This window comes from Balaenoptera acutorostrata, chromosome 9 (genome assembly GCF_949987535.1).
Source record: "Balaenoptera acutorostrata chromosome 9, mBalAcu1.1, whole genome shotgun sequence".
Classification (NCBI taxonomy): Eukaryota; Metazoa; Chordata; class Mammalia; order Artiodactyla; family Balaenopteridae; genus Balaenoptera; species Balaenoptera acutorostrata.
Window position 1 is genome coordinate 104030091 of NC_080072.1, and position 27849 is coordinate 104057939.

Below are 27849 nucleotides of genomic sequence, written 5' to 3' on the forward strand. Positions count from 1 at the left end.
TTTTAGAGTTTTGTGTTTTTGTGAGTAACTCTTTCATTGCTTGTAAGAGGGAAGAGAGAGGAGAGAGATTAGGTGCTCTTCAAGGACCCTCCAGAGGACATTTTTTTCTCCTGGTTTCTCTGGCGTCTTATTCTGTGTTTTCTGAAAATGCAGCCCAGGGACTCCTGCTGGTCAAGCTGGTCGGGTAAACAGTACTAATTCAGGTAGGATTTGATGTCAGTTATGCTTAGGTTGCGATCCTAGCTCCACCTCTTACTGGCAGAGGGACCTCAAATAAGTCACATAACTTTTCCAAGCCCCACCTTTATCTGTGAAGTGTCTGTATGAAGTTTGTTGATAGTGGGTATGTAAGTGCTGTGAAAACACTAGGTATGTGTTAAGTAGCCCTTGAGTGTTCTGGAAGGGGCATAGGCCCTCACTGACCAACAGAGTCACAGCCGGCCGGCCCTCACTACCCAGGGCACTCTCTTTGGCCTTGAGATCCTGCCCTTTCTGTCTTCTTGTTTTTATTTTGTTTTGCTTTATTTTGTTTCCCTCTTTGCTTGAGTCCGTTTGGTCCCATTTTCCAAACTCTCCTTTGTTCCACGATGCCAATAGCTGGAGGGAATTTGAGACAAGAGAGGAGACAGGAATGATCTCCTCTTAGCCGAAGGGAAAGTTGCCCTGAGGCCACTTAACTGGCTCTGCTTCTGCTTCCTCCTTCCTGGTCCCATCAACATCACGGGCAATTCGAGGGTCCATGTGGAAATCACCTCTAACACTCTCAACGCCACAGTTTCTTGGCTTCCTCAACACCAATGTCTATGGGTCACATCTAGACCAAACGTTGGAAATTGGACCAAGTGGAGATTTTGAAAGCTGTTGGCATCAGTATTTAACTGTCTGCTCACATGTCCAAGAAGAAAAAGAGATCAGTTACTGTACTTTGTGTTCAGCTTGTCAATGCCCTGCAGGCAAAGAAAAAACCACCAGAACATACCTGTTGTTAACATGTTGGGTTTATTACTCCTTGCAGCTAAGGGGAGTGTGCACCATGGGGTGCCTCAGTAAGGTGTTAGAACCTATTATAAGATTTGGACTTTGACTGGGTATTGAGGAGGGTCCTAGGAAGCGAAGTTTTGCTCTAAATTGGGTGCTGTCAGGAATCAGGTACAATTCTATGATTCTTTGCAGAAGAGTGTCTTTGATAATTTCCTTACTCTGTAGTATATCAAGTGGTTCTTTTTCTTCTTCTATTATGAACCGTGCTGAATGTTTATTTTGTATGCCTTCTAGTATAATTAAGATTTTCTTTAGGGAATAAAAAACCTAGTAGTAGAATTTCTGTGTCTTGGGACATACAAATATTCAACTTCAGATGCTAATGACAAATTGTTTTCCAGATCATTTGGTTGTCCCAATAACCTTAAACCACATCTTCAGAAGAGTTGATGGATTTCTTATTTTTGACAATCTAGTATGCAAAAAAAATATTATTATTGTCTTAATTTGCGTTTGCCTGATTAAATAATGAAGCTGAGCATCTTTTCAAGTATTATTCGCCATTTGTGTTTTTTCTTCTGGGAAATATTTGTTTCTATCTATAGCTCATTTTTCTATTGCTTATTTGTCTTTTTCTCAATAACTCTCAGGAGTTTTATACATTCGGGAAAATAACTCTCTGTGAATTAGAGATGTTGTGAGAACAAGTTTGGCCTCATGTTTTCTCTTTTTTAAAAAAAATTTTAATTAATTAATTATTTATTTATTATTTTTGGCTGTGTTGGGTCTTCGTTTCTGTGCGAGGGCTTTCTCTAGTTGCGGCGAGCGGGGGCCACTCTTCATCGCGGTGCGCAGGCCTCTCACTGTCGTGGTCTCTCTTGTTGGGGAGCACAGGCTCCAGACGCGCAGGCTCAGTAATTGTGGCTCACGGGCCTAGTTGCTCTGCGGCATGTGGGATCTTCCCAGACCAGGACTCGAACCCGTGTCCCCTGCATTGGCAGGCAGATTCTCAACCACTGCGCCACCAGGGAAGCCCTCTATGCTTTTTTTCTCTTTTCTCGGCTTTAAAAGAAATTGATTGAGTTTGTGTTTGTTTCCTTATTCTATTCCCCCCTTTATCGATTTGGAACTTATACCAATTCTCTCATTTTCTTTTTCTTTTTTTGCAGTTACCTTGATAATGTTCCCCTGCATACTCAATAAAATCTGAAATTAATATCTTAGCCATCTTCTCCTCCTGAAAGAATTCAAGGACTTTGGAATAATTTAATTCTGATAACTCCCCTCCTGGTTTATATACATGCTATCATTTTCCTGTATTTTATTTGTCAGGTTTTGAAACCACAAATTAGATATTATTTTCATTTTATAAGATACTATTTATTTATTTTAAATTATTTATTTATTTATTTATTTGGTTGCATCGGGTCTTAGTTGAGGCATGCAGGATCTTTTTTTGCGGTGTTCGGGCTTCTATTTAGTTGTGGTTTGCAGGCTCCAGAGCACGTGGGCTCAGAAGTTGCAGCACGTGGGCTCTAGAGCGCCCGGGCTTAGCTTCCTGGCCAGGGATCGAACCCACATCCCCTGCATTGGAAGGCAGATTCTTAATCACTGGACCACCAGGGAAATCCCTATCAGGTACTATTTAGATTTGCTTATGTTTTTACTAATTTCTTTGCTCACCATTCCTTCTTCTGCCTCAAACCTTTCTTTTGGAATAATTTTCCTTCTTCCTAAAATGCGTCTTTTAGGAGTTCTTTTAGTGTTGATGGTAAACTGTAGTTTTTGTTCAGATGATAATATATTTTACCCTCATATCTGGAAGACTGCATTGCTAGGTACAATATTCTGAGTTAATTGTTGTTTTTGCCCATCATTTTGAAGATATTATTCACTTTCAAATGATTTCTTTTATTATTGTTGTCTAAATGTGTAAGATCTGTCTTTTTCCCTCTGACTGCCTTTAAGATTGCCAACTATTCAATATAAATTGGCACTTGCCATCTACGTCTACAAAGATTAAATCATGAGCCACTGCAGCTGCTGACCTGCAACACACCCTGAAAGGAGTTCAAGGTGGAGATCAGGAATGAGGCACTCTGTGCTCTGGGACAAACTGGCAGAACAGGTCTTTCAGTAGATATTTTCAGGAGAAGATTTTATGAGCCCAATTCTTGCATCTCCTCGTATCTTCTAAAAAAGCATTAAAAGCATTACCAGTGACATCTGCTCCTCATGACTAGCAGCAAGACTTTGCCAAAATGTGTGCTTGACTGCAGGCACCTTCCTTCACTAAAATCATATACAACACTGACCGTCCTCCCTGCTTCTGGAGCAGTCTCTCAGGGCTATCTGAAATGCTTTCTCCTAGGCTATAGTCCTCATTTTGCCCCAAATAAAACTTAATTCACAACTCTCAAGTTTTGCATTTTTTTTAGTCAACAAGATCTTCTCTTTGTCTTTGGTGTACTCTAGTTTTACTACATTTTATGTAGGTGTGGAAATCTTTTAAAATACCTTGTGTGTCAACCTTCTTGAATCTGTATATTTACATTTGTCATGAGTTCTACAAAAATTTCAGTCATTACTCTTAAAATATTGTCTCTTCTCCATCTCTCTATTCTCCCCTTTGAGCTCTTGAGGAAATGTGTGTCAGACCTTTTCATGCTACATGCCGTATCCCTTAATCTCTCTTCTCATATATTTCATCTCCTTGTCTGTCTGTGCCTAATTCTGAATAATTTCTTCAGGTACACCTTTCAGTTAACTAACTTTCTTCAGCTGTTTTTAGTGTGCTGTTAAACTCATTTACATTTTTATTTCAATAAATTATATTTTTATTTATGAGTTCTATTTGTTCCTTTTCAAATTTGATCACTTTTTATAGTCTCTTGTTGCTTGTTCATTTTTGTAATTTTGTCTTGTATTACTTCAAGCATTTCATAATTATTTTATGTTTTATATCTGATAATTTCAGTATCTGAAGACCTTGGGGGTCTAAATCTATTGCTTCTTATATTTGCTGACTTTCATTCATGGTGATTTGTTTCCTTCTGTGTTTAATGACCTTTCCTTGTGAACTTGTCTTTGGTTGGTCTTAGTCTCTGAAAATTTAAGGAGATGTTTTTTTCCAGAGAGGATTTGTATTTTTTATTTTAGGAGCCTGGGATGCTACCAGCTGGGGGCCAATACCAATTTAATCCAGGAGTCTCAGGTTCAGCTCCCACACCTTGCCACTGGCACAAGTCTGGTCTTTCGTCAGTGCTAATATAAACATTTGCCCTTGGGTAATCCACATTTTATGAGTGCTAAGAAGTCAGGACTCACCTTACACTTCTAAGCTTTTATATATGCTGCTCCTTCTGCCTGGAATATGTGTCCTTTTATCCTCCCCACCACGCCCCATCTGATTAACCAATCTTAAGACTAAGTTCAGGCTTGTTCTCCTCCAAGATACCTTTGCTGACGATCCCTAGTCTGGGTTAGATGCCGCTCTTACATGCCTCTATAGCACCCTGTATCCACCTGTCGTTGCATTTTCCACACTGTATTGTAATAATCTGTTTACTTATCTGTCTTCCTCCATGAGACTCTCTTTGGTCGGGGTCATGGCATAGTTATGCTGTTTCCCCAGTGTCTGGCACAGGGCGGATCATGGTAGATTAATACATGTTTGTTGAATAAACGAAAGAACACTCGAATAAATGAATGAATGAATGAGTGAGTGATGATTTTGTAATGGACAATATGGGATTTCCAGAGAGGGTGAAGGATGATGGAGGGATGTGAGAAGAAAAGAGAAAAGGGAAATGACTGGTATTTTTAGGCTGTTTGTTTGTTCTCCTTGATTAAGTGGAATAAAGTTGTCACTTCATTTCATCAAAAGTTTATTGAGCATCCAGTATGTGCTAGGCACTCTGCTAGATGCCAGTAATACAAAGATGAAGATAAAAACGAAACAAAAACAAAACCACTCCCCCCTCACCCCATTTAAGGCAGATTTGGCTTGAGCCTGGGAAGCCGGCCCCTCAGGGATGCAGAACCGGGGTTTGGAATACAACTTGCCCTCATCTCACCTTAATCTTCACCCTTGCCTCTCAAGGCTGACCAGCATGTACCCATCTCCAAGTCCTGCATCTTCCACCTGCCTGAGCAACTTTCCCCTGCATGCATTATCTCCTTCTAGATGAGGCACATGGGGAAGTGAGGGGAGCAGTTCTGGCTAAGGAAGGGGAGCTGCAAAGGCACACCTGCTCAGATGAGCCTGGAGAAGTGCATAGGGACAGGGAGCTGGGAGGGGCACGACGTCCAGGTAAGAGCAGAGAGGAACAACTAGAAATGTTGTTGTCCTTGGGGCTGGGACAAAACTGGCCCCAGTGTGGAGTGGTGGGGAACAGGGACCTTGAGAGTCGCTCTGTGGGATGGTGCAGAGTCAGAGCAGGAGCTTAGGAAGTTAAGGAGGGACCAGGGATGCACAAGAGGCATCAGGGGAGAGAGGTCAGAACACAGCGAGGGACTTCTTCTCTTTCAGCTTTTTAATTGCCCTGTCTCTTCACACGGTAGATTACTGTTCCTACAAACTGTTCAAGAGGCGGCGGCATGGGCGTGGCCTGGCTACACAGTGGACCAACCTCTCGGTGTTCTGCTGTCTGTGTGACTGGGGAGTCTTCCCTTGTCCTGTCTCCTGGGACCTGAGCATCTGGGAGCAGGGCAGGTGAGAGGCCAGAGGCCAAGGGTTCCATCATGTCTCCAAGACATGCTGGGGAGCAATAAGCCTCCTCCTCCCCCTACCATTTTTGGAGAGAGTCGAACTTCATCCTCTTACAGCTGGAGGAAGCCCAACAACTTTCCGGGGGATAATGATTGTTTGAAAGGCTTGTTTTGTACAAAGCCAGAGAGAAGCCATAGGTATGAGGGGTCAAAAGACAGATCTTCACTTGATCTAGCCTTCTGGGCCTGGAGAATGAGTGAGAAGCCCCTTCTCTACGGAACAGAGACGGAAAGAATGCCGGGCACGTCACTGAGGGAGGCTTTGGGAGGAGGCCAAGCGTGGGAGGCTTGAATCCTTTGCTCTTGCTAGAACCCCGGTAGCTGGGCAACGGAATGTATTGTACTTGAGCTCCTCCCTCAGCAACTGGTAGGTAGCGAGGTACCATATGCCTGAGAAGGGCGCTCCAAGGCACTGCCTTCACAATGATTCCGTGGACGCTCAGAACAGCCCTCTGTACACCCAGTAAAGGGCATCGGACTTCCCCTTAGTTTAGGACAGTTGTACGTTTGAGTCAAGTGGCCTCTCTAATCTGGGCTTGCCGAAAAAGTTCCCCAGGAACCAGGAGTTCGTTCGGAGGGAAGGGGAATGGGTGGGAAGCGTGAGTGCGCCCTAGGAAGGGCATAGGAAAGTCAAGGGGGTTAGGTTACTGATGTTAGTTTCCATAAGCCCCTCCGGGGATTGGGCCATAAATTTAATAATCTATATGGTCCTAAAAGGGCACAACCCACACCCACTGAGAACACAACTAAAGAGCCGGGAGCAAACGTAACCCGGTTTCACCGTCGGATCCACCCTCAGCCTTCCCGCCGCGTCCCCCCATCTGCGCATGCTCACAGTCGTCCACACGCCGGACCCCTCGCGCCGGGTGAGGGCCTCCCTCGCCCCTCGCCCCTCGCCCCTCGCCCCTGGTGGGCTGCGGCCCCGCTGCCCTGCCCTCCCCCGGGCCGCGGGCAGCAGTGCGCGGGCGCCTCCCGGGGGCTCCCGAGGAGGCTCAGGCGCTGATCTCCACCGGGCCGGCCTCGTCTTGTTCGCGGATCAGGTGCACGCCGCCCGCAGTCCGCAGTGTGCGCGAGGCGCTGCGCGAGCGGCCGGGCGAGCTCGGGGCCCGGGGCGGCGACGTGTGCGTCCGGCCCGTGGCGGGGGAGCGCGCTGGAGAGCGCGGGTAGCGGCGGGCAGAGCGGCCGGGCAGCCCCGGCGAGCGGCCCGGCACGGCCGGCGACACGGAGTAGCCGGGCGGGCCGGGCTCCGTCGTGCTCCGAGGCTCCGGGGCGGGGTTCTCCTCGGGCTCCGGGGAGTCCTGCAAGGACACGTGCCGCGAGGGGTCAGCGGACAGCCGGCCAGGGCTGGGAGCGCGCCTGCTGTTCCAGGGCGCTGGGAATACCGAGGTGGAGGGGACATAGTCCCCTCTACACTCCGACTGCCTGGAGGGCTGCAGGCGTAGGTCTGTTTTTTCTTGCAACACAGGACACTTAGCGTGGGGCCTGGCACATAATAGGTGCTCATTAAATGTTGAAATGCATTAGTTTGAGTGCTTTGTCCACTTACTCTGCGCCTTCCACCTGCCCTGGACAGCGTGGGACAGAGTTGGTTATGGAATAGTAGGGAAATCACCAGAGACAGTGTCCAAAGACCTGGGTTTGAAGCCTAGATTTGCCACTGATTTACTTGTTTGATCCTGGGCAAGTCATTTCACCCCTGTCAGCCTTATTTTTCTCATCTCTAAAGTGGGGATGACACAAATATTTCTCAGGGTTAGTCTGAGTCCTAGAAAGGTATATCAATATGGTATGGCTACATAACACCAGAACATGGCAGGGGCTGGTGGAGTGTTTGTGGGGCACCCAGCCCGGAGCTGCTTACCTTGTCCTTCAGGATGTAGAGTGCCATGGGGTTCTTCCGCTCCTGCTCTCCACTTCGCGGGAGGGTGTCTGCTGCACGGAGCAAAGAATGGGGTGGCTGGCCCGGGTACAGAGCCCTTTCCACCAGCCAGCACCTACACTCTTTGCTTTCCGATGGCCAGTTAAGGCCATCGGGAAGCCAACCTCCACCAAAGGGTCCGGAATACCTGAGGTCCTACCTTGGCCGCTCCTCTCCCTGCTCTGCAGTCTTCGTGCAGTTGATGGAGGAAGGGGCCCTGCAGAGCTGGCTTCCTTGTCACCCATTTCGGCCTTTTCCCAGCAGCTCACTGATCTGAGTGAAGATGGGACGGGTGAGTGCGTGGCTGGGAGCTCACCTTCTGCTTTCAGGCGGTCATCATTCTGATCCATATATTCCAGGGAGTTTTGCTTCTCCAGCTTCCTCTTCTTCCTGCAAATCAACCCAACACCCTGTGAACAGAGCTGTTGAGTGTGAGCAGAAGTTCTGGGGGTGAGGACACGGGCGGGATCTGATGGCCATAAACGAGGCCTTGTAACAGGAAGATGGGCTGAGTGCGGTGGGAGGGGGAGTAGTCCAGAGCTTTGGGATGCGTCCCATCTAGGTTTGCATCCTGAGTCTGTCCCTAGCATTGTGACTGTGGGCAAGTCATTTAACTAATCTGAGTCTCCGGTCGTTATCTGTAAACTGCAGATAATCACATTTAAAGGTAACACCCTTTAAATTGTTGTCAGGGTTGTGAGCACAGGTTATCAGGGTTGTGAGCACAGGTTGTCAGGGTTGTGAGCACAGGTTGTCAGCGTTGTGAGCACAGGCTGCGGTCCCATATACAACACTTGCAGTGGTAAGACAGATCTCCTGGGAGGAGGTGCGGGGCCCTGGGAGGAAAGGCGTTTAAAGAGACGAAGGAAAGAACAGAGCTTGGGGCTGGGATGGGTTGAAGGATTCAGGTGCTCAGGGAGAGGAACTTGGAGAGTTACCCAGACTTTTTGGAGGGTTTCCAGCAGGCACAGACTGTCACCAGGGTCACAAGGAGGAAGATGCCTCCTGTGGACAAGATTATGTAGAGGGAGCTTCTTCCTAGGGAGAGAGAGGCAGAGAGGTGGGAGAGACTTCAGAGGGGGCAGGGGGTGTGGTGAGGAGAGCTTCCTGCGGCCGAAGGAATAGAAAAGGAACCCCAGGCAGCATGGCTGGCCAGTGGTGGACCTTGCCCAGAGCTCACTTCCCACCTGTGGCTGTCCTCCAGGGAGAGCTGGCCCATCTCTGCCTCTCTCCCCCTCCAGTGGCACTCTGTCTGGGATGTCCTTAGCCTCTCATGGGCACCTGCCTCTCAGGGCTCTGAGTCCCAGGGGAGGGCAGCGGGAGACTCACTGTACACGGTGATCTTGACGGGCAGGCTGCGGCCCTGGCTGATGGGGTTCTCCACCACACAGCTGTACAGGTCGTCATCCTCCATGAGCACGCGGGTGATGGTGAGCACCTTTTGGTCGGGGGACAGGAGCATCCGCGAGTCGTTGAGGAGGGGCTTGCCGTCCTTCAGCCATGTGTAGCTGGGCTTGGTGCCATTGTCGTGCGAGCAGTTCAGGGTAAAGGCCTCGCTGAGCTCCAGCACCGTGGTCGAAGCCACTAACACCTGGGGCCTCGAAATGGGCACTGAGCCCGGGGGTGGGGGGAGCCTGTGAGCCACAGGCCAAAAAGCATCTCCCTTCCCCTTCTTAACTGCCTACCTTCCAACTCAGTCTGCGGTCTTCAGAGATCATCACTCCAGCTCTTTACCACCATCCATCCACCCATCCATCCATCCATCCACTCACTCATTTATTTACCCACTATTCATTGAACACCTACTGAGCACAGGGAGTACAATGCCGAACAAGACAGCTATGGTCCCTGCCCTCGTGGACCTTCCCTTCCCTTCTTCCCAAATACCTTTCCAAGATGTCTTAAACTGACCCAGCCTGGAAGATATTTTAGTTGGGCTAAGCTTAGGTCCAAATAAGTTCAAATATTGGCTCTACCACTTACTAGCTGCCTGAACCTATGCCCCAGTTTCCTCATCTGCAAAATGGGGTCCCTGATATTAACTATCCCTAGATTATTATGAGCATTACATGAGTCAATATAGGCAAAGCACTTACAATCGTTTCTGGCACACAGTAAGCGCTGTATACGTGTTAGCTATGGCCCATCTGCCAACCTCTAACATTCCAGTTGGCTCACTCCCAAGTGGCTTTTGTGTGGGTTTTCCTGGGGTCTAGCTAATGTACTGGGTGGACGTGGCCCCAGTCCCAGTCACCAGTCCCGCCTCCTTCCCTGCCAGAGACTTTACCATCTACAGTGAGGTTGATGGTCTTCTCCCCAGTGAAGGTGTCATCGGTGATAGAGATCTCAACCTCATAGGTGCCCTCGTCGGCCAGCTGCAGGTCGCTGAGAAGCAGGGAGCCGTTTTCAAAGAGGCGGATGCGGTCTCGATAGTCGGGCCGCAGGGTACCAATGACCTCTGTGCCGATGGACTGAACCACGGTCACTGGCTTGTCCCGCTTCAGCTGCCACTTGACAACGGGTTTGTCACTGCTGGTGCTGCTGTACTGCACGGAAAGCAGGGCCGCCTTCCCCACCATGCCATGGATCAGGCGCACCGGGCTGGTGATGTTCACCCCCTCCAGGGGCTCTGCGAACAGAGACCCACGAGGCGAGGGCAGCGTCAGGCCCTGGCTCCTAACCTCACTCCCATCTTCGAGTCCTCTGGTCTCTCCGTGCCTCACCCTTCTGGGCCCTTCACTCCCTGTCAGTCCTTCCTTCTTACCCTTCGACTGTAGCTCTGGCCCCTCCACTCCCCTGTCATCCCTCACACCCACCCCTTTGACCTCAATCCTTCTTCAATCTGGACCTCTGCCTCTGGCAGTTTTCCCCATTGCCTTCCTCTTGAGGAAGATTCCAGCTAACCCATACCTTATGTGGCCCATTTATGGAAATACGTATTGAGACTTCCCATGTGCCAGGCACTGTTCTATGTCCCCAGGATATATCAGTGAGCAAAACTGACAAACATCCCTACCCACTGAAGCTTATAGGTCATTCGACCTCAGAGTGAATTTGTCAGATTTTCTCCTTAATTGGGCATTGGGAGAGCGGGGGATGGAGAAAGCATGGAAATGTAGATTCCCAAAGAAAGGAGGGTGTCGTGAGACAGTGCCAGTAAAGGGCAAGTTTAGGGGCCTGAGGACAACTGGACAACTCTCCGGTCATACCAAGAGCCTCCCCTATCCTTGCCCCAGCTGCACGTAGCATCATACTAGGCCTGCCCAGGGCAGAACAGTCCTGGAAATTCACCCAAACTCCAGCCCAATTTGCATCCCCTATGGAAGAGGGATTTGGGACAGGTCAAGCAAAGAGCTTGGAGTCAGAAGACCTTGTACGATTGGGCTCCACTGCTTACTGGCTGTGAGAATTTGGGCAAGTCATCCTTCCAGGCCTCACTCTTCTCTTTTAGAAAATAAGGATGACAACGATAACAAGAGCAAGTGTCTTACCCAGTTCACAGTGCAGAAGCACGATATGTGTGTCAGTTACTGTGGTGTAGGGGAGAGAACACAGGATTGAGCATCAGAGATCGGGGCCCTATTGTTGACTTAGGACCTGGGAGAAGTTGCTTATCTGTTCAGGGCTCAGATTCCCCACAGGTCAAATGAGTGGTAACGAGATGGTCTCATGGTTTTTTCCAGCCCTGTAGTTAGTTCTGGGATTTTACCATCTTGTCCAATGGCAGCCCCATCCAGAGACACATCTCACATTTCAGAGATCTCTTAGGAACTTTGGGGCCTGAACAGATGCTGCTCGTTGGTGTCACCTGGCCTTGCAGAGCAATACAGCCACCTGAGGGAGGGGTCTTCTGGAGAGGATGTCAGCTAGGAACAGGGCTGAGTTTAGCTGAATAGACACATACATGTCAGGTTCTCTGTCCCTCTGCACCCCCAGCTGCTTCCTTTGACTCTCATTGCCTCTGAAGTTCCCTCCTTCTTTCTCACCCCTATTTCCCACTCTGCTACTGCTGCAGTGTAGATTTGGGGAAGGTGAGCTGTACCTTTCCAACCCCTATTCCTCTCCTTGTACCTCGAGGATCCAGACCAAACCAGGAGGCAATGGAACTAAAAGGTTAGTTGTACAGATCAAAGCAAATATAATTTAAAAACATATCCAGTCCATTTTGGGAGCAAATGCATTGTTAAGTAATGAGCTCATCATCTTTGGAAGTGGTCAAAGAAAGGCCAATTGACTGTTCTTTCACCTCTCTGTGCTTCCATTTCCTCCTCTGAATAGTGAGGTGGTGGGACCAGATGATCTCTAGGGGCCTTCTCCACCCTGACATTCTATGATACATCACCTGTCAAGGATGTTACAATCATAAAACCTTAAGCATGGAAGAGACTACTTTAATGATGAAAGCCACCATATGTATGAATATTATATACTTGTTACTGAGAGGAGTCTCAATTGGCAGGAGTTAGAATGGACAAAATCAACTATCTTCAAATTTTTTAAATTAAAGGTATTTTTGTTCCCACAAAACCTTATAGAAATTGAAAAGAAATGAAATTTAGTTCTAGTTCACCTGATTTGGTCAAAGAGGTGGTGAGGACCAGAGCCCTGTCCTCCCCAATACCTTGGGGTGCTGCTAGGAATCCTTATGGCTCTGTGTATCAGGCTGAAATCGTTTGGCTACATGATCCTTAAGATTTCTCCAGCTTTTAGTTTCTGTGATTGTTTAGATGGGATTTCCTGCCTTGTATCTGCTAGGTCCCAGGCTTGCTTTGATTTAGAAACAAAAGCTTTCAAATTTCCCTGAATAGGCAAATAGGGTTTGGTGTGTGTGACTTGAGGTGGCCCTGAAAAAAATCACTGAGCTTCATTAAAGGCCAGGGTGGGCACATCTACCCCCCTTCCTCAGGACCCAGTCTGAAGCAGTGGGGTTGGCACATGAGAGTGATATATATGCAGAGCCATCCTGGGGTTTAGCAACCCCAAGCACTGAGGTTCCCCTTTCCTCCCTCCTGGAGGCTGGACAGTGACAGTCCCAGCCCCAAGAAAAAGTGGAAGGGATTCTCCTCCCCTCTTCTGTCTTCTCTGGCCCTCCCTGAGTTTCCCCATCGTCCACTCTCTTCCATCCCATACAAGGTCCTTTTAGTGCTTTTGTGATGTCTTTCCCCGTTCAAGTCAGCTCTTTCTACCAATTTATTTATTTATTTATTTTGACCACACCGCGCAGCATGTGAGATCTTAGTTCCCCGACCAGGGATTGAACCCGTGACCCCTGCATTGGAAGTATGGAGTCCTAACCACAGGACCGCCAGAGAAGTCCCTCTTTCTACCAATTTAAGCTTGATTCTTCTGGATAAAAACATTGGAGAAGCTACAGCATGTGGATTGCCCTGGGCCTCACCCTCTTCTAGGTGGATGCCTGTGAACAGGGCCTGCCCATGAGTCGTAGGGATGTATGTAGGTATGTTCATAGTGGAGGGAGCAGTCTTTCTCAGAAGCTGACAAAGAAAGCGTTTTTGCTGAGCAAACACTGGTTCCCAAAACTCGCGCCAAAATCGGAGTTGCTTTTAAGTTCAGGGTCCCACAACTTTCAAGGGACACAGAGAACTGGGACAGGTGCCAAAGCAGGACACAGAAGTGAGGAAATGGCTAACAGTGCAAATAAAAGGGACTGGGATTATTCAACCTTGAGAAACGATTAACTTAATCATCGTCCTCAAGTCTCTGAGGCATCATTATGTAGAAAGTCTCTGTTCCCGCTGGAGGCCGAACAAAAGGAAATTGACCTCGCAGCAAGACGTCCCTATCAATTTAAACGGCCATACCGGATCAGGTAGGTGGCCCTCGTCAAGTAGGATTTTGAACTGCGGTGACACCAAGGAATGTCAAGCTTTAAAGTATAAAAATGTACTGAAGAGACACCAAGGGTGCACAGGTGCCGAGGGAGCACCAAGTGAACACACAAAGAGAAGGTAGCCAAGAAGAAAGACTTCAGAAGAAGCCAGCTCTACTAGCATCTTGATCTTGAACTTCAGCCTCCAGAACCGATTGGAACAAAGATGGTGGAGTAGAAGGACATGCTCTCACTCCCTCTTGTGAGAACACCAGAATCACAACTAGCTGCTGGACAATCATTGACAGGAAAACACTGGAACTCACCAAAAAAGATACCCCACATCCAAAGACAAAGGAGAAGCCACAGTGAGACGGTAGGAGGGGCACAATCACAGTAAAATCAAATCCCATAAACGCTGGGTGGGTGACTCACAGACTGGAGAACACTTATACCACAGAGGTCCACACACTGGAGTGAAGGTTCTGAGCCCCACGTCAGGCTTCCCAACCTGGGGGTCTGGCAACGGGAGGAGGAATTCCTAGAGAATCAGACTTTGAAGGCTAGTGGGATTTGATTGCAGGACTTCTACAGGACTGGGGGAAAGAGAGACTCCACTCTTGGAGGGCATACACAAAGTAGTGTGCGCATCGGGACCCAGGGGAAGGAGCAGTGACCCCAGGAGAGACTGAACGAGACCTACCTGCTAGTGTTGGAGGGTCTCCTGCAGAGGCGGGGGTGGCTGTGGCTCACCGTGGGGACAAGGACACTGGCAGCAGAAGACTGGGAAGTACTCCTTGGAGTGAGCCCTCCCAGAGTCTGCCATTAGCCCCACCAAAGAGCCCAGGTAGGCTCCAGTGTTGGGTTGCCTCAGGCCAAACAACCAACAGGGAGGGTACCCAGCCCCACTCATCAGCAGTCAAACGGATTAAAGTCTAACTGAGCTCTGCCCACCAGAGCAACAGTCAGCTCTACCCACCACCAGTCTCTCCCATCAGGACACTTGCACAAGCCTCTTAGATAGCCTCATCCACCAGAGGGCAGACAGCAGAAGCAAGAAGAACTACAATCCTCCAGCCTGTGGAACAAAAACCACATTCACAGAAAGATAGACAAGATGAAAAGGCAGCGGGCTATGTACCAGATGGAGGAACAAGATAAAACCCCAGAAAAACAACTAAATGAAGTGGAGATAGGCAAACTTCCAGAAAAAGAATTCAGAATAATGATAGTGAAGATGATCCAGGACCTCGGAAAAAGAATGGAGGCAAAAATCGAGAAGATGCAAGAAATGTTTAACAAAGACTTAGAAGAATTAAAGAACAAACAAACAGAGGTGAACAATACAATAACTGAAATGAAAAATACACTAGAAGGAATCAATAGCAGAATAACTGAGGCAGAAGAACGGATAAGTGACCTGGAAGACAGAATGGTGGAATTCACTGCTGCGGAACAGAATAAAGAAAAAAGAATGAAAAGAAATGAAGACAGCCTAAGAGACCTCTGGGACAACATGAAACGCAACAACATTCGCATTACAGGGGTCCCAGGAGAAGAGAGAGAGAAAGGACCAGAGAAAATATTTGAAGAGATTATAATTGAAAACTTCCCTAACATGGAAAGGAAATAGCCACCCAAGTCCAGGAAGTGCAGAGAGTCCCATACAGGATAACCCCAAGGAGAAACACGAGACACATAGTAATCAAATAGGCAAAAATTAAAGACAAAGAAAAAGTATTGAAAGCAGCAAGGGAAAAATGACAAATAACATACAAGGGAACTCCCATAAGGTTAACAGCTGATTTCTCAGGAGAAACTCTACAAGCCAGAAGGGAGTGGCGTGATATACTTAAAATGATGAAAGGGAAGAACCTACAACAAAGATTACTCTACCCAGCAAGGATCTCATTCAGATTCGATGGAGAAATCAAAAGCTTTACAGACAAGCAAAAGCTAAGAGAATTCAGCACCATAAAACCAGCTCTACAACAAATGCTAAAGGAACTTCTCTAAGTGGGAAACACAAGAGAAGAAAAAGCCCTACAAAAACAAACCCAAAACAATTAAGAAAATGGTCATAGGAGCATACATATCAATAATTACCTTAAATGTGAATGCATTAACTGCTCCAACCAAAAGACACAGGCTTGCTGAATGGATACAAAAACAAGACCCATATATATGATGTCTACAAGAGACCCACTTCAGACCTAGGGACACATACAGACTGAAAGTGAGGGGATGGAAAAAGATATTCCATGCAAATGGAAATCAAAAGAAAGCTGGAGTAGCAATACTCACATCAGATAAAATAGACTTTAACATAAAGAATGTTACAAGAGACAAGGAAGGACACTACATAATGATCAAGGGATCAATCCAAGAAGAAGATATAACAATTATAAATATATATGTACCCAACATAGGAACACCTCAATACATAAGGCAACTGCTAACAGCTATAAAAGAGGAAGTCGACAATAACACCGTAATAGTGGGGGACGTTAAAACCTCACTTACACCAGTGGACAGATCATCCAAACAGAAAATTAACAAGGAAACACAAGCTTTAAATGACACAATAGACCAGATAGATTTAATTGATATTTATAGGACATTCCATCCAAAAACAGCAGATTTCACTTTCTTCTCAAGTGTGCACGGAACATTCTCCAGGATAGATCACATCTTGGGTCACAAATCAAGCCTCAGTAAATTTAAGAAAATTGAAATCATATCAAGCGTCTTTTTGACCATAACGCTATGAGATTAGAAATGAATTACGGGGAAAAAAACGTAAAACACACAAACACATGGAGGCTAAACAATACATTACTAAATAACCAAGAGATCACTGAAGAAATCAAAGAGGAAATCAAAAAATACCTAGAGACAAATGACAATGAAAACACGATGATGCAAAACCTATGGGATGCAGCAAAAGCAGTTCTAAGAGGGAAGTTTATAGCTATACAAGCCTACATCAAGAAACAAGAAAAATCTCAAATAAACAATCTAACCTTACACCTAAAGGAACTAGAGAAAGAAGAACAAACAAAACCCAAAGTTAGCAGAAGGAAAGAAATCATAAAGATCAGAGCAGAAATAAATGAAATAGAAAAAAAGAAAACAATAGCAAAGATCAATAAAACTAAAAGCTGGTTCTTTGAGAAGATAAAGAAAATTGATAAACCATTAGCTGGACTCATCAAGAAAAAGAGGGAGAGGACTCAAATCAATAAAATTAGAAATGAAAAAGGAGAAGTTACAACAGACACAGCAGAAATACAAAGCATCCTAAGAGACTACTACAAGCAACTCTATGCCAATAAAATGGACAACCTGGAAGAGGTGGACAAATTCTTAGAAAGGTATAACCTTCCAAGACTGAACCAGGAAGAAACAGAAAATATGAACAGACCAATCACAAGTAATGAAATTGAAACTGTGATTTTAAATCTTCCAACAAACAAAAGTCCAGGACCAGATGGCTTCACAGGTGAATTCTATCAAACCTTTAGAGAAGACCTAACACCCATCCTTCTCAAACTCTTCCAAAAAATTGCAGAGGAAGGAACACTCCCAAACTCATTCTATGAGGCCACCATCACCCTGATACCAAAACCAGACAAAGATACTACAAAAAAAGAAAATTACAGACCCATATCACTGATGAATATAGATGCAAAAATCCTCAACAAAATACCAGCAAACAGAATCCACCAACACATTAAAACGATCATACACCATGATCAAGTGGGATTTATCCCAGGGATGCAAGGATTCTTCAATATACGCAAATCAATCAATGTGATACACCATATTAACAAATTGAAGAATAAAAACCATATGATCATCTCAATAGATGCAGAAAAAGCTTTTGACAAAATTCAACACCTGTTTATGATAAAAACTCTCCAGGAAGTGGGCATAGAGGGAACCTACCTCAACATAATAAAGGCCATATATGACAAACCCACAGCAAACATCATTCTCAATGGTGAAAACCTGAAAGCATTTCCTCTAAGATCAGGAACAAGACAAGGATGTCCACTCTCACCACTATTATTCAACATAGTTTTGAAAGTCCTAACCACGGCAATCAGAGAAGAAAAAGAAATAAAAGGAATACAAATTGGAAAAGAAGAAGTAAAACTGTCACTGTTTGCAGATGACATGATACTATACATAGAGAATCCTAAAGAGGCCACCAGAAAACTACTAGAGCTAATGAGTGAATTTGGTAAAGTTGCAGGATACAAAATTAATGCACAGAAATCTCTTGCATTCCTATACACCAATGATGAAAAATGTGAAAGAGAAATTAAGGAAACACTCCCATTCACCATTGCAACAAAAAGAATAAAATACCTAGGAATAAACCTACCTAGGGAGACAAAAGACCTGTATGCAGAAAACTAAAAGACACTGATGAAAGAAATTAAAGATGGTACCAACAGATGGAGAGATATACCATGTTCTTGGATTGGAAGAATCAATATTGTGAAAATGACTATAGTACCCAAAGCAATCTACAGATTCAATGCAATCCCTATCAAATTACCAATGGCTTTTTTTTTTACAGAACTAGAACAAAAAATCTTAAAATTTGTATGGAGACACAAAAGATCCCGAATAGCCAAAGCAGTCTTGAGGGAAAAAAATGGAGCTGGAGGAATCAGACTCCCTGACTTCAGACTATAATACAAAGCTGCAGTGATCAAGACAATATGGTACTGGCACAAAAATAGAAACATAGATCAATGGAACAAGATAGAAAGCCCAGAGATAAACCCACGCACCTATGGTCAACTAATCTATGACAAAGGAGGCAAGGATATACAATGGAGAAAAGACAGTCTCTTCAATAAGTGGTACTGGGAAAATTGGACAGCTACATGTAAAAGAATGAAATTAGAACACTCCTTAACACCATACACAAAAATAAACTCAAAATGGATTAGAGACCTAAATGTAAGACCGGACAGTATAAAACTCTTAGAGGAAAACATAGGAAGAACACTCTTTGACATGAATCACAGCAAGATCTTTTTTGATCCACCTCCTAGAGTAATGTAAATAAAAACAAAAATAAACAAATGGGACCTAATGAAACTTCAAATCTTTTGCACAGCAAAGGAAACCATAAACAAGATGAAAAGACACCCTCAGAATGGGAGAAAATATTTGCAAACGAATCAACAGACAAAGAATTAATCTCCAAAATATATAAACAGCTCATGCAGTTCAATATTAAAAAAACAAACAACCCAATCCAAAAATGGGCAGAAGACCTAAATAGACATTTCTCCAAAGAAGACATACAGATGGCCAAGAAGCACATGAAAAGCTGCTCAACATCACTAATTATTAGAGAGATGCAAATCAAAACTACACTGAGGTATCACCTCACACCAGTTAGAATGGGCATCATCAGAAAATCTACAAACAGCAAATGCTGGAGAGGGTGTGGAGAAAAGGGAACCCTCTTGCACTGTTGGTGGGAATGTAAATTGATACAGCCACTATGGAGAACAGTATGGAGGTTCCTTAAAGAACTAAAAATAAAATTGCCATATGACCCAGCAATCCCACTACTGGGCATATACCCAGACAAAACCATAATTCAAAAGGACACATGCACCCCAATGTTCATTGCAGCACTGTTTACAATAGCCAGGTCATGGAAGCAACCTAAATGCCCATCGACAGACGAATGGATAAAGAAGTTGTGGTACATATATACAATGGAATATTACTCAGCCATAAAAAGGAATGAAATTGGGTCATTTGTTGAGAAGTGGATGGATCTAGAGACTGTCATACAGAGTGAAGTAAGTCAGAAAGAGAAAAACAAATATCGTATATTAACGCATATATGTGGAACCTAGAAAAATGGTACAGATGTACCGGTTTGCAGGGCAGAAATTGAGACACAGATGTAGAGAACAAACGTATGGACGCCAAGGGGGGAAAGCGGTGGGGGTGTGGGGGTGGTGGTGGTGTGATGAATTGGGCGATTGGGATTGACATGTATACACTGATGTGTATTAAATTGATGACTAATAAGAATCTGCTGTATAAAAAAATAAATAAAATAAAATTCAAAAAAAAATAAAAATAAAATGCTAAAAAAAAAATAGAATGTACCTACCAGTAGCCTTGGGGTCCCTTAATAGCCTCTTCCTTTAAAGAAACCATCATCTACTCATTTTCATGTGATACTTTTTGCTGGGCAAAGGTTTTCTTTTACCAGTATTTGCCGTCAATTTACCTTTTAAAAGTATCAATGAGATAGTGCGAAACATATTACACCTAATCTGTACACTGATACCACGGGCTGCAGTTAAATCCCTTTTTATCTGAAGGGCTTTTTGTTTTGTTTGGATATGTCTCCACAAGGAAGTCCCTCTTTCCCTTTGGCTAGTATAGATACCCTTGTTTGGGCTTTCTCCAGCTCTATTATTTCTTTTTTTGAGATGTGGTAACCAGAACTGCATACAGTAACCCAAGGGCAGCACACAGCGTGGTTTTTTTAATTTTTTTTTTTTTTTTTTATAGCTACTTTATTTATTTATTTATTTATTTATTTTGGCTGTGTTGGGTCTTCGGTTCGTGCGAGGGCTTTCTCTGGTTACGGCAAGTGGGGGCCACTCTTCATCGCGGTGCGGGGACCGCTCTTCATCGCGATGCGCGGGCCTTTCACTGTCGCGGCCCCTCCCGTTGCGGGGCACAGGCTCCAGACGCGCAGGCTCAGTAGTTGTGGCTCACGGGCCCAGCTGCTCCGTGGCATGTGGGATCTTCCCAGACCAGGGCTCGAACCCGTGTCCCCTGCATTAGCAGGCAGATTCTCAACCACTGCGCCACCAGGGAAGCCCCACAGCGTGGTTTTTGAAGAGGAAAAAATATTGCTTTCCACTTTTCATTTTTAATATTCTTCTTAATGAATTAATAATAAAGGATATTAAATGCTCTGAGAAAACAACCCCCCTCCTCTGTCCCTACTATACAGGGCCTTCACTGTTGGGGTTATTGTATTGTATTCTTATGCTGTTACCACGCTGAGGCCTACAAAACTGTGAAATCATTTTAAGTGTCAGTCACTCAGGAATATAAGAGAAAACCAGGAAACGGAAATTGTGAAGAAGGCCCTTGGGATCCAGGAAGAGAAGGATAGCTTTTTTTCTACACTGTACAGAGTGTAGATGTTCAGTAATGTGTACCTAGCTAATAAGTGTTAAGATGACACACAGAGATTTACCGTGTTTTGGATTGGAATAATCATTATTGTTAAGCTGTCATATCTCCCAAGCTGACTTATAAATTTAATACAATGCCAATCAAAATCCCAGGAGGTTTACTTTGTGATATTGGCACAAGGATAGACAAATAGATCAATGGAACAGAATAGAGAGTCCAAAAACAGACTTAAACATGATAGCTTGACTTTTTTCTTTTTTTGGCTGCGAGGCTTGTGGGATCTTAGTTCCTGACCAGGGATCGAACCCGTGCCCCCTGCAGTAGGAGCATGGAGTCCTAACCACTGGACCGCCAGGGAACTCCCTGATTGCTTGACTTATGACACAGGTGACACTGCAGTGAAGTGGAGAAAGATTTTTTTTTCTTTTTAATAAATAGTGCTGGGCCACATAGGAAAAAAAAAAAAGTATCTTGATCCTTATCTCACATCTCACACAAATAGCAATTCTAGGTAGATTGTAGATCTAAGTGTGAAAGGTAAAACAATGTTTTAAAAAGAAAACATAGCATAATATCTCCATGACTTGAGGAAAGACACAGATTTTTTGACAGGACAGAAAAGCGGTACCCATAAAAGAAGAAAATGATACACTGGACACAATAAAATCAAGAGTTTCTGTTCATCAAAAGACACCATTCAGAGAGTAAAAAGGCAAGCTGTACAGTGGGAGATAGTTGTAATACATATATCCTATAAATGACTCATATCCAACATATATATTTTAAACTCCTACAAATTACTACTTTAACAAAATCCAGGAAACTCAATAGAAAGTGGGCAAAAGACTTGGAACAGGTACCTCACATAAAAGGATTTCCAAATGGCTAATAAGTATATGAAAAAGACAACTTCATTAATCATCATAGAAACGCAATATCCCTGGTGGCGCAGTGGTTAAGAATATGCCTGCCAATGCAGGGGACACAGGTTCCAGCCCTGGTCCGGGAAGATCCCACATGCTGCGGAGCAACTAAGCCCGTGTGCCACAGTTACTGAGCCTGCGCCCTAGAGCCCGTGAACCACAACTAGTGAAGCCCACGTGCCTAGAGCCTGTGCTCCGCAACAAGAAAAGCCACCGCAATGAGAAGCCCGCGCACCGCAACGAAGAGTAGCCCCCGCTCACCGCAACTAGAGAAAGCCCGCACGCAGCAACGAAGACCCAACGCAGCCAAAAATAAATAAATTTTAAAAATTAAAAAAAAAAGAAATGCAATTTTAAACCATAATTTGATGCCACCTCATACTAGGATAGCTAAAATGAAAAAGAAAATATTCAATTATTGGTGAATATATGGAACATCTGGAACTCTCAGTCACTGCTGGTGGGAAAGTAGATTGATACAACCACTTTTGAAAACTCTGGCTATGTCTACTAAGTCTAACCACACAAGTATAACTCAGCAAATTCTACTCCTGGGTATATCTGTTCACGAAAAGACATCTACTAGAATGTTTTAACAACTCTATGCATAAAGGCCCAAACTGTAAACAACCACAGTGTCTATCAAAGTTCAATAGATAAATTGTGGTAAATTCATACAATGGAATATTCTATAGCACTGAGACCAAGCAAGTTATAATTTTAACAACAAAATGCATGAATTGTACAAATTTGGTGCTCATTGAAAGAAGCCAGGCATAAAAGAATGCATACATATAATTCCATTTTTATGAAGTTCAAAGACATGCAAAATTAATCCGTATTAGAAGTTAGGACACCACTGTGACCCTGAGGGGAAGGCAATAGTAACAGAAATAGTATGGGGGTGCTTCCAAGGTGCTGAAATGTTCTTTTTCTTGGTCTTGGGGGCTGATTAAATGGGTCTGTTCACTTCGTAAGGGTTCATAAAACTGTATCCTTATGCAAAATGCATGTTCCTGCATGTAATTTTCCATTGCAATTAAAAAAAAAAAAAAAAAAAAAAGACAGCACCTACAATGTGAAGGTGATCTTAGGACTAAAAGGGTGGAAACCAGGCAAGGGACTTCTTCCTACTGGGTCCATAGAGGATGGGCTGGCTCTAGGATCCCAGAGAGTAACATCTTGCAAATCAGATTATGTAGATTTATGGCATGTTGTGTTTATGTCTGTAAATTAGTATCCTAGCCTCTAGAAAAGCCTTGTTTGAATGTTCCAGGAATAGGGCTGTGATGAATTTAGGAAAGCCTCATTAGGCCGTATTAGGTTCAGAGCACTAAGTGTTACTTGCCTGAGGCTAGTTTGGTGATTGCTGCCATAGGGAGTATGGCAAGGGATTACGGTAAATCTCTGGGAGCCAGGGCCACATGGTCCAGCCCCCCTTTTAGTGCCAATCTTAAAACTACATTTCCCAGCCTCCCTTGCAATTAATTATGCTACTACTGATTTCTAGCCAGTAATACTAGTAAAAGTGGTAGACACCATTTATAGGCTGATTTAGAAAAACCTCCCTCCTTTTTTTTTTTTAATCCTCTACCTAAAAGAAATGAAGATAAATCTCAGACTGACCATTGGACACACATGTCAAAGTTGATAGCGCTCCATCAGCTTGGTCCCTGAAAAACCTCATGGAACAGAGTCTTTCCTCATCCCAGACCTAGCCTGAAATGGCATTGACTACTCCATGGTTAATGACAGGAGGACTTAAGTTTTGGAATTTATTTGTCACAGAAGCTGACACGTTCCTCATAGATTGAGGATGGCAGAAATTCCTTATAGAATCTCAGCTCTTCATTGCTCTTGAGTCCACAGCAGTACAATGGCCTGACCCTGCACTTACCTCTTACCTGTCATAGATTGTAACTAATATCTTATTAGCATAGTTTATATTTAGAATTTTTTTGTTATACTTTTTTTTTTTTTGGCCGAGCCACGTGGCATGACGGATCTTAGTTCCTTGACCAGTGATCGAACCCATGCCCCCTGCAGTGGAAGCATGGAGTCTTAACCGCTGGACTGCCAGGGAAGTCCCTTGTTACATAATCCTTATTAAGTTCCATTTTCCCTCACAGAAGATCCTTTGTCACCTTTTGTTTTTGCCTAATCACACTGACTGACAAGATCTTTCTATATATTTTTTTCTTTACCATATGATGACCTGAAAGAGCTTAGGGACATCTCTGATTTGTATAATTCATTGTGCATTTCCTATTCCCAATTCACTGCCTCCATACCCTCAGCTCTCATTTCCTCAACTTATTGTAATTTCTGCTGAGACTGCTCTCACCAAGGCTAATGGTAACCTCTTTTATTTTTTTTAAAATAAATTTATTTATTTATTTATTTTTGGCTGTGTTGGGTCTTCGTTGCTGCACGTGGGCTTTCTCTAGTTGCGGAGAGCAGGGGCTACTCTTCGTTGCGGTGCGCGGGCTTCTCATTGCAGTGGCTTCTCTTGTCACGGAGCATGGGCTCTAGGCGCAAGGGCTTCAGTAGTTGTGGCACATGGGCTCAGTAGTTGTGGTGCATGGGCTTAGTTGCTCCGTGGCATGTGGGATCTTCCCGGACCAGGGCTTGAACCCGTGTACCCCTGCATTGGCAGACGGATTCTTAACCACTGCGCCACCAGGTAAGTCCCTAATGGTAACCTTTTAATTGGCATATCCAATGGGCTCTTTCAGGTCCTTATTATACTGGGTTCCTTGATACATTTGATGATGATTCTCCGGGAAACTCCCAACTCCCTTCACTTTCTGGATACCACAGTCTTCCAGGTCTCCCTCTGTGCCTCTGACTGTTCCTTCTGGGTCTCCTCAATGGGCTTTATTCTCTGCCTTCCTCTGCAAATCTTGGGGTTCCTCAATGTTCCATATTTAGCTCATTTTCTCCTCCAAGGTAATATTTATTCATCCTCATTGTTTTAAATCTCACCTCTTGGCTGACAGTTTCCAAATACTTCTCTCCAACCCTCCAGCTTTAGGTTATTCAACATTTTCCCACAAATGTCTCATAGGCATTTCAACCTCAATGTGAGTAACACTAGTTATCATATCTCCCAACCTTGCCCCATTTTTTAAATTTATGGTTTCACACAGAAACCCTACCTCCTTCTCTAGATCGTTTCACTTCCTGTAAATCACTAGGTCCTGACTTTCCCTCCAAAATATTATCTCAACATCCCTCACTCCCCCTCTCTTTGTTCGAATTCCAGCCCAGGTCATTTCTCTCCTGAACTATTGCAATAGCCCCTCTATGGTTTGACTTGTGTCCCCTAAAATTCGTATCTTGAAGTCCTAACCCCAAGTATCTCAGAATGTGACCTTATTTTGCAGTGTGGTCATTGCCAAGGTAATAAGCTAAGATGAGGTCATGCTGGAGTGAGGTTGGCCCCTAATCGAAGATGACTGGTGTCCTTTTAAAAAGGAGAAATTTGGATATACACACAAGCACAGGGGAGAATGCCATGTGAAGATTAAAGTTAATCTGTCACAGCCAAGGAACTCCCAGAAGCCAGCAGAGAGGGCTGGAACAGAACCTTCCCTAGGGCCTTCAGAGGGAGCACAGCCTTGCCAACACCTTGATCTTGAACTTTTAGCCTCCAGAACTGTGAGACAATACATTTCTGCTGTTGAAGCCACCCAGTCTGTGGTTCCAGCAAATGGATACAGGCTTCCTTTCCTATCTTGCTTGCCTACAGTTTCACCTCCAACGCCTCACTGCAGAGTGAGGGATCTGAGCTATACTCTGGCCCCGCTGGTTCCCAGATTAAAAACCATTCAACGTCCTCCCCCGCTCCCATTGTTTGCAAATTATATTACAGTTTCCTTAGCAGGGTTTACCGGTCTCACCTAACTCCATCCACACTTTCCTCTCCAGCAGCGGGGACTGGCTGGGCTGCTCCTGACATGTGATACCATTTCAAGCTGTTGACCTTGGCCCATTTTCCCAACTATAATGCTCACTCCCACACCTACCTGTTTTTCTCATCTTTTAAAATTCAGTGCAGACATTCCCAGGAAACCTCCCCTGATATTCGCCCACTCCCATCCTGTACCACCAGCACCAGCTTCCTGATGGGGTAGGTGACCTCTCTCTGATTCTTGGAACCCTCTGCCTCTCTGACTCATAGTAGTTTCTGCATTTTATTAAAATGATCTCTGCATCTTATTTGCCCCACTAAATTGTGAATTCCTAGGCTCTCTGGAATAGCGTGTGTGTGTGTGCGCATGTGTGTGTGCACATAAGCACATGTATTTCAAATAAGATCATTTCTCCAAGGAGTTGGTAGGGGGAGGTAGGTGTCTATGGCACGTGTGTTATGCATAGGTTGGTGTTACTCTCCCAAACCAGGAGGCTTATTATCTCCAAAGCTTCTTTCATCTCCCTTGTTATTTTACACTCAGAGAAGCCAGGGTGGTGGTTGGGGAGGCACAAAACCAAGATTTCCCCACCCCTCCAAGGCCCACCATAATCCCTCGGAAGGAATGCCGGACTGGCCCACGCCAACAAGACATCCCATCAGAAACGGCTCATTGCCCTCCATCTAATGTACTGAATGCCGTGGGAGCTGCAAAGTCATGCAGGCTTTGGGGGGTGGGGGGCAGGGGCCGGGCAGGAGGCACACAGAATGAAGAAATACATTCAACACGAATGCCTGAATTCACTGAGACGCTTCCCACAGCGGCTGAGCATTCTCCCCTCCTCCCACCCCAGAGGCATTCTGGCCCTCAGCTCTCCCCTCCCTCTCCTTGGAAAGACCCGGGTCCCTTCTCCAGACCCTGTCTTACCCTCCGGTCTCCTACCTGTCTGGATCAGAAGAAGGTAGAGAAAAGGAGTGAGGCGCAGGGCACTGAAGGCTCTGGACAGGGCTTCCCTTTCTCTCTTCATTTTGGGTGGCGTTCTCCAGCTCTGGTGCACACAATTAGCATGATTTCTCCACTCTGGGCACGTCCCTTTGTACCACTCGGAGTTTCTCTGCCCGAACACAACCCTGCCAAGTTCCCTCTGAATACACAGAGCTCTGTGTGTTGCTGGACTTGTTCTTTCCTCTCTTTCAGACCTGGCATTTTCTAGTTTCAAAGCCCTACATCCCGGGTTCGGAGGAGGGTATCTGCTTGGGAGATAATCTCCAGCACAGGGTTCAGTCTGATGGGTCCCAGCAGACTAGCAGTTCTTTGCCCGCCTGCGCTGAGCCCCACTGCCAGGGGGAGATGAGGATTTGGGCTCAGTGAAGGGACTGGGCTGGGACACACACTAAAGTGGACCTTGTGTGTCCCAACCTGTCCTGTCTCCACTTCACGCTCCCTGTTACTGCGAAGGAGGGTGTGTGCCGCGGACACACCTCCAATAAGCTCTGAAAATGGAGGGAGAGGAGCTTTTCAAAAGCTGGGGAATGAGAGAGTCCAGAAACTGATGAAGAAATGGAAAACTCCTGTTCCACCCCAAAGAAAGAAGATTGGAATATGGCTTGAATTCTATTATTTTCATACCTGTCTTGGTGCTGCTTGGGCTTCTCTCTCCTATCATAGAATCACGTAGTTGCTGGGGACCTTTCTTCAGAAGCTACTCTGCTCATTCCCCAGCCTCCAGCCCATTTTCTAGAACATGTCAGAGCAAAGATGAAGGTAATAGCCCAAGAGCCTGGGGTTCTGTCACCAGCTACAGCCCAGCCATTTCCTCAAGTCTTGAGGCGTGATGAAGAGAGACACCCCAGCTCTACCTTGACCCTTCATTACCACGTCCACACCCTCTCCTGAGGTGCGTCAGTGGAATGTATGCTTGCTAGCTGTGTGATCTGGGGATGGGTGTGCAACCTTGTTAATTCTCCAATTTCACATCTGTAAAAGGGGGGAAAACAGTAGCTTCCTTGTAGAAATTGTTGAGAGGATTGTTGAAGATTTAGTACGGTAGAGTGCCTAGAAAATTCTTTGTTGGAGAGGTGATATTTTAAACTTTAAGAAAAAACTGGCTCTTCTTCTTTTCCATTCCTTTAGGGATCTTTATATCTTGGTGAGACCAAAGTTTACAACTTCCCCTCTTGATTGTCTCTAACGCTGACCTTAGTTTTGTAAATGCAGTAGCTATCTCTCAAAGTATTCTTTTTACATACTGGAGATAGCTTGTGTAAGCCAGGTTTCTAGAACTGAAGATTGAGTGCATGGTCCATCTGA

At 45.1% G+C, this 27849-nt stretch overlaps 1 protein-coding gene across 5 annotated transcripts; it reads right to left on the bottom strand.

Moving 5' to 3' along the window:
• Positions 1–5886: 5886 nt before the first annotated feature.
• On the bottom strand, positions 5887–26781 carry HEPACAM (hepatic and glial cell adhesion molecule). 5 transcript variants are annotated; one of them, XM_057552417.1, is made up of 7 exons: positions 26482–26781; positions 9957–10298; positions 8999–9280; positions 8608–8707; positions 7818–7942; positions 7613–7683; positions 5887–7049 (listed from the first exon to the last, which is right to left on the bottom strand). In XM_057552417.1, the coding sequence occupies exons 1-7, from the start codon at positions 26564–26566 to the stop codon at positions 6744–6746; spliced, it is 1311 nt and encodes a 436-aa protein (XP_057408400.1). In that variant the 5' UTR covers positions 26567–26781; the 3' UTR covers positions 5887–6743. The 5 variants fall into 5 exon arrangements, with proteins under 5 accessions (XP_057408400.1, XP_057408399.1, XP_057408398.1 ...); XM_057552416.1 differs by having other exon boundaries at positions 7613–7680; positions 7830–8059; positions 26482–26777; XM_057552415.1 differs by having other exon boundaries at positions 7613–7680; positions 7818–8059; positions 26482–26777.
• Between the last annotated feature and the right edge of the window lie 1068 nt (positions 26782–27849).

Bases quoted from the DNA above. Each gene is read 5' to 3' on its own strand.
- HEPACAM (XM_057552414.1), bottom strand. From the start codon at position 26,566: ATGAAGAGAGAAAGGGAAGCCCTGTCCAGAGCCTTCAGTGCCCTGCGC. The intron at 9,281-9,956 runs GTAAAGTCTCTG...CCCCGGGCTCAG, and splicing joins CATCAACCTCACTGTAGATG to TGCCCATTTCGAGGCCCCAG. The intron at 7,050-7,612 runs GTAAGCAGCTCC...GTGTCCTTGCAG, and splicing joins TCTACATCCTGAAGGACAAG to GACTCCCCGGAGCCCGAGGA.